At 36.5% G+C, this 7098-nt stretch overlaps 1 protein-coding gene across 1 annotated transcript in view; it reads left to right on the top strand.

Annotated features, from left to right (window-relative positions):
- Nucleotides 1–349: 349 nt before the first annotated feature.
- LOC112050608 (cilia- and flagella-associated protein 44) overlaps nt 350–7098 on the top strand; it is a 28341-nt gene continuing 21592 nt past the window's right edge. The window contains exons 1-14 of the mRNA XM_052883608.1: nt 350–392; nt 1659–1806; nt 2412–2574; nt 2775–2929; nt 3027–3190; nt 3429–3559; nt 4023–4127; nt 4751–4900; nt 5022–5081; nt 5553–5795; nt 6121–6297; nt 6383–6574; nt 6701–6843; nt 6917–7047. Coding sequence (XP_052739568.1) covers nt 350–392; nt 1659–1806; nt 2412–2574; nt 2775–2929; nt 3027–3190; nt 3429–3559; nt 4023–4127; nt 4751–4900; nt 5022–5081; nt 5553–5795; nt 6121–6297; nt 6383–6574; nt 6701–6843; nt 6917–7047 — 2005 coding nt within the window. The remainder of the gene's footprint in view (nt 393–1658; nt 1807–2411; nt 2575–2774; nt 2930–3026; nt 3191–3428; nt 3560–4022; nt 4128–4750; nt 4901–5021; nt 5082–5552; nt 5796–6120; nt 6298–6382; nt 6575–6700; nt 6844–6916; nt 7048–7098) is intronic.

Raw genomic sequence — 7098 nt, 5'->3', positions numbered from 1 at the left:
ATGGGGTTGGGTATCGTTAGCGATACTTTTGTGCATTGCTTATGGGATTTTGATCTCTTAAGCAATGCACAAAAATATCGATTGTGCCAACTTAATCTACGGAACCTACACTGAGCATAGCCCGACACGCACTTGACCGGTTTTAGTATAATGTTTTGCAAATTGGCGACCCCCATAACCTAAGTTCCAGTTCTGGCCATCGGGCCAGAAAAAATTGTGGCAATTTTTGGCACATTATCCTGAAATCTGTGGCCGTAACTAAGCAACGGATTTTTGTTTACTTATATTAATTGATTTTCATATCAACGGTGCATGTTTTGTTTAAATCGCTACAAATTTTTGAAAGTAAATGGCGGACGAAGAAATTGTAGGCGAAGAAATTGACGAGGAGGGTAAGTACGTAGATACCTGCATTGATAATATTATATACCTGTAATTACTTGACGTTGGGATTCGAAGGTGCTGGAATTGCGACCCCGTACCGGAAAGTGGTCAATTGGTCTCGGTTGTAAGTTGCTCTCAGCTCGGGACCGTTTTGTCTGGAAGTCCATGCAAGATGTCCAGCAATGGACGTCAATCAGCTGTTACTGATTATGATGATGATGATGACCTAATTACTAGCTGCATTCTGCGATTTCACTCGTATAGTTGGTATGGATCCCATTCCTGTGGGAATATGGAACCTCTTCAGACGTTCTACGTGATCGAGTAACAATAAATATCCATTCGTTCAATGTTTTGCATTTAAAATATTTGTTAGATCAGAGGTTCCAAACTTTTAAGATAACGGAACAACCACCTTAACCTTGTAAACCAATTATTGTCTTGTCACACATCTTACACTTAGAATATAGAAAACTCCAGAAGATATGATCGCGCGTAGGAATTAAGCCATTGAAATTACTCTTTTTCGGTGTAATTTCACAAACAAGCGATTAATCTCTGTATATGCTGTGCTGTGTGACGTGCTATACAGGTACAATTTTTGGTTACAATGTGTTTTATTTATATTTATTTACGACTGAACGTGGCTTCTGGTGTTTTCTGTATTCTGAGATATTACCAAGCGTATTGTTTTTTCATTTACTAACAAGTTAGCCCTTGACTGCGTTAAGTGACGATGCAGGCTAAGAAGAAAGCAGGCTTACTTGGAAGAAGTAGGTACCTACAAGTTTATTCTACCCATACTCAAATGGTATGAATGTGGCATCGTACCGGAACACTAAATCGCTTGGCGGTTCCTACGTCTTTGCCGGTAAGGTGGTAACTAGCCACGGCCAATGCCTAGCAGGCACCACCAGACCTAAATCCATTTATAAAATATAACATCCTAATCTGTCCCGAGCTGGGAAACGAAATTATGAGCCTAGCATGTAACCAGACAAATGAAGTCATGAAGAGAAATAGACAAATGTCAACCAATAGCATGCGCAACCTGAAATATATCTTTCATTGCGTTGGGGCGAAGAGATGGCTTACTGGTCCCGTTTTGTCTACTTCGCTTCATGAAATACGTATTTGGTTGCCAGCTATGCGTAGGTACAGGACCTCTCTGTTGAGAATCACCTTAACCAGCACAACCACAACCAACTGCGCCTGAGAGGTCGTCAAAAATGAAATGAAAAGTATTACAACATTAAGTAGCTAATTTAAAACAGAACAAATTGCTGAAGAAGAGGCCGCGGATGTCGAAGAAGAATCCGTCGAGGATGAATCTCAACTTACAGAATACGACCCGGACGATTTTGTGTCTGGTGCTGTGAATAGCTTGGATTCAACTATACCACTTGATCTATTCGAGTTTGAGTATCCTTTCAAGTTTCAACAGACTGACTTAGTCGCATTACCAAGCCAACATACTTTAATTTTTTTTAGGATTTTAATAGTCCATGTAACAAAAATTGTCATAAGAGTCACAAGTGGAATTCAATTTACATTTTCTTCCATATCGAGTTAGTTACGAAAATATCCGTAACTCAGGAAAAAAGTTGCCGAAACAAAATCTTTTAGTAAATCAGAGCATAGAGGCTATTTTTTAGCCCAGAAAAAAAAAATACCGACCGAATTGAGAACCTCCTCCTTTTTTAAGTCGGTTAAAAATCACTCGGATATTTATGAAAAACTGAATTTCACACTGACGAAGTCGCGGACGTCCGCTAGTAATAATAAAAAAATCCATTTTTGTTCGTAGTGGTTTTTAAGGGACACAGTCGTCGTACAAATCTCACTCAGGGGGGCTTGTAGTCCTAAAACCGGCACTAGCATAGCATAATTTCACTTCATAAATAATATTTTCTTTAAACCTAATGGATGTAAATAAGAAATGAAAAATACAAGCGAAATCGGTCTTTTCTTTTCTCTTATATTTCTTTCTCGTTTTTGAAGAATATAATTTCCTTATATACAAAAAGATATTCGTATGGATACAATTGCAAAAAATACTTTAATCTTTGTGCTTGTGATGATGCTGTTGTATGCTGGGCCGCTGGAAGTATCATCACGTTCATGGATGTCAACACAAAACAGCTATGGTTTCGTCGGAGTACCACAGGGGGGTCTGTTGGAGCCGTTACGGTAATATTGTGATACTTGTAAAATCATAATGCAAATGTTATTCAAAATAACTGTATATTACCCCGCTGTTGAGTTTGTTCCTGTTGGAATATTAGGATAGACGTAGACTATGTCAATAATTCAATCCAGATTTTCGCGTTAATTATCATTATTAAGATACTTATAAAGCTTATATTATAGTATTATCATGTTTTGTTTAGTCTTACAGAAAAGATCCAAATTATCGTATAGTTATTGCTGAAGGAAGAGAAGGGGAACGTGATCCTATAATACTGCTTTACACTTGGCCCCAAATGGATATAGATGCTGTTCTTAGAGATGGCACCACTAACGCTTACTCTGTTCTTGACTTTAGGTATATTTATCATTTCTATGCCATTTGGAAAATTGAAATATTTATAGTTGAGTGCTTTATATAACCTCGCAACTTTAGCTTCGACATATCTTTCCAGTCCAGATGGCGAAATGTTAGCTTCTGTAGGAAAGGAGCCTGACTACAATTTGACTATTTGGAATTGGAAACGCCACACAATACTCTTACGTACAAGTGCGTTTACATTTGATGTCAATACAGTAATGTTCTCGCCGTACTGTCCTGGTCAACTTACTACAGCAGGTAAAGGCTGATCTAAACCTTCATAGATATCTTCATTATTTTATCCGTCTTTAGACAGACGGACGGATCTTAAAAGGGTTCCAAATTTGAATTTAAATTTATTTTCTATATACACATTAATTACAACGTTTATACAGTATACTGAATCGTTTATTAAGCCGAGAAAGCTTTCAGTTTGAATTTTCCTTGGCTTACGCAATCCTATACGTATAATCTATTTTTGTTTCATACATTACAGGAGCTGCTCATATAAAAATGTGGAAAATGGCACAAACATTTACAGGTCTTAAGCTAAAAGGAGAACTTGGAAGGTTTGGTAAAACAGAGATATGTGATGTCTTAGGTGTATACCCAATGCCAGATGAAAAAGTACGTGAACTTATCATTATATTTATCTTACTATATTAATGCGAAAGGTCATCATCACGAAATCTTGAAAATCGCTTGATGTACAAAGCTGAAATTTGGCAGAGAGGTAGTTAATAGTTAGTGGTTATCCACTAAGAACGGATTTTGCGATAGAGCCGGATTAAAATGGTCCAAGGGAACAAAGTCACGGGCTTCCGCTAGTTGAAGTATATAGTAGTTAGTAAAGTCTATTTTACAATAAAATGTTATACTGATTATTGTGACTAATAATAGTATAATTTTAACGATACAAGCAGAGCCAGTCAAGCTTCCGCTTTGACAGTTACGCAACTAACAAATCGCAAGAAAGCTATTGGTGACAGAGTTTTTACTTGCATAAAGGGATATATTACAGAGGATATATTCATACGTAGATTGTTATGTACGATAGATGTAGTATCTACTTAATTGAATTGTGTTACAGGTCCTATCCGGTTGTGAATGGGGAAATGTTCTAGTGTGGGAAGCTGGTCTTGTTAAATTAGAAGTAACTCAACGTGGAAGGAAGACTTGTCATAATGCTCCAATTGTTAGTACATAATATTTTCTTGAGAGTTCTTGACTTGACTTGAAATAGAAAAATAAATTATTAAAACTAGTTTTTAACCAATTCCCGACACAAAGAAGAAAACTCTAAAAGTTAATGTTACGTGATGGCTTACATGTTTATTATGATTATGTAAGCTCAGACGGCTCGAACGGTGAAGGAAGACATCGTGAGGAAACCTGCACACCAGAGAATTTTCTTAATTCTCTGCGTATGTGAAGTCTGCCAATCCGCATTGGCCCAGCGTAGTGGACTATTTGGCCTAACCCCTCTAATTCTGAGAGGAGACTTGAGCTCAACAGTGAGCCAAATATGGGTTGATAATGATGAAGATCAGACACCGTATAGGTATCTTAGCTTTTTCCAGACTATTTGATGCTTCAGCATCTGCTCAAGTTTAGCTATACCTAGAAATGCCAGCTACCATTTCTCCACTCCTATAACCTACTACTCCTGAACCAATCTTCATAAGTTATAGCTAAGAACCATTACTATCACGTCAGTTTCCAAACAAAAAAGTGTCTAATCCTGAAGTCATATTGAATTTTTTATCGTTTTTTTTTTAGCTTCACTTTGTTCTGATTTGTACATTTTATTATTTTTAGATTCAATTCATGCTAAGTCCAGCTGGCGATGAAGTTACCACGATTGGTCGCGATGGTTACATACGTGCTTGGTATTGGGATACAGTAGAACAAGCAGATCCTCCAGAGGAAGATCCCTACGTGGAACTTAACCCCGTTGCTGAAACTTTCGTATATATTAAACTTTTATAAATCTTCTTTAGAGAATTAGAATTGTATAAGCCTATCTCCAATCTCAGCTTATTTGATACATTAATATATTGCTGATTTAATATTATTTTTTTTTATACAGGTACCCGGCTGTCAAATTATGAGTTTAAAACATCAGAAGGATATGCATTGGTATGCTCAGGTGAGCACAGCTTAAGGGTGATTTTCTACCAGAGATGTGCTATGCTGCGAAGAAGTGAAATATACTCTACGAAAATATGTGACCGTTTCCACCAATACTAAGCTATATAGCTGTGCGAGGAAGATGCGCTATGAAGATGCGCCGCCGCAAAGTAGCTGCGAGAGTACGCATCCATTATAGCACGCATTCTTTCATTAAAAAACTTATTTTAGTTGAATCCGTTTCCACCAGTACTAAGCTATGTGAACCAATGAATATTGTTGGTGGATATCAAACTCATCCATAGCAACGTAGTATAGCACATTAGCTCTGGTGGAAAAGCACCCATAGCACATAGGTTCGTCTATAAGCAAACCAATAATTTAGATCATGATTTACAATATTAATTGGTTTGCGGAGGAAAATATTCATCTACGACTATAAATGAATCTTTTCATCTGTTGAAATACTCATTTATGTCTAAATATTTAGGATGGAAATGGTGGAATTTGGACTGTCGAACTAGACATAGATAAATTAGAATGCGATCATCGTAAAACTATGACATTTCACGCGGGGAGCGTGGTAGCAATGGCAGCACTACGCACACATCCTATTTTAATCACAGCAGGAGAAGACGGAGCCTTACATGCTTATAATTCTGAAACACATATACTATTGGCAAGATACCAATTCCAAGCTGCTGTTACATGCATGATGTATCCTCCAGTTGATGTAAGTTTCCACATAGACACATACCTAAGAGCACCCGCAGACTTAAAATTGCAAGTTAGCCGGCTAAATCGCAAAATAAACTATTAGGCATAGTGATATATGAGACCCCCATATCTTTCCCAACTAATAAATTGAACACCGATCGTATCAGAATATCGACTCCCTTTTGATTAAATTAAAAAGTTGTCCAACTCAATTGTAAGAGTACTAAAGTGTAGTTTAGTAGGCCAACTTACAAATGTCTGCAGGCACTCTAAAGCCACAATGATTTCTGTTTAGCGTAAATAAATGCTAAGATTTGTAATTATTTTGTTTGTTTAAACAGGTTGACACTACGTCTCGTGTAATATTAGTAGGCTTTGCAGATGGTATCATGAGAACGCTACTAGTACACCCAGAAAGATTGCATGGTAAAACATCATTAATAGAAGTTCGTGTACATTCTGCACTTACTGTTCACAGCGATGATTCCATAAACGCAGATGTCATGGATTTGATATCGGTAAGTTTATTAATATAAATATAATATAATGAGTAAATATACGTTCATATTTAGACAACATTTGATAAAAACATACCTCTTACAGTTACTGAAACCACATTCGAAAGCGATTACTCAGATAACAATAAATGAGCATCGTACACTATTAGTTACTTGCGGAGAAGACAGTACGATATTTATGTATCACTTACAATTGGGAACACCGTTTAGTTTAGAAAGATTGGGCTTTATACCGACACAAAACAATGTAGCTTATATGACTTGGAAACCAAATGAAGTAAGAATATAACATGAATCACTGTATGATCAAAATTAACATGCCTAACTACTGCAATATCTAATTTCTCTGTAAGCATTAATATGATCATGAACTACATAATTTTAATCATAATTATTATTTAAGGAGCGAGTACTACTTTTGTGTGGGCAAATGGGCGTAATTTGGGAAGCAGTGTTACCTAATATTCCCGTCCGAAAATATTCTGAAATCACCTCTTTCAAACAACAATTCGATTCTTTCGAAGAAATTATCGTCAAAAAATACTAGTAAGTTGAAAACTTAAAAATAAACACTAATATCGATAAATATTTAAATAACATTTTTATTTTATGCCAATAGTATGCGCAACAGACCATTTCCGACTGAAGAAGATCTTGCAAGTATTGATGAAGAAGCTTTAAAAGCTCAAGGAGAAGCCGAGAAAGAAAAAGATGACGAAGAAGATGTGTGGGTTGGAGAAATACAGCTAGGTCTAAATAAACACAGCTATCTTCACAGGATGCAAACCGTATTCAAAGACT

This window comes from Bicyclus anynana, chromosome 9, assembly GCF_947172395.1.
Source record: "Bicyclus anynana chromosome 9, ilBicAnyn1.1, whole genome shotgun sequence".
Taxonomy (NCBI): domain Eukaryota; kingdom Metazoa; phylum Arthropoda; class Insecta; order Lepidoptera; family Nymphalidae; genus Bicyclus; species Bicyclus anynana.
The sequence above is the reverse complement of the archived record's forward strand: the minus strand, read 5'-3'. Positions and strand labels throughout refer to the sequence as shown.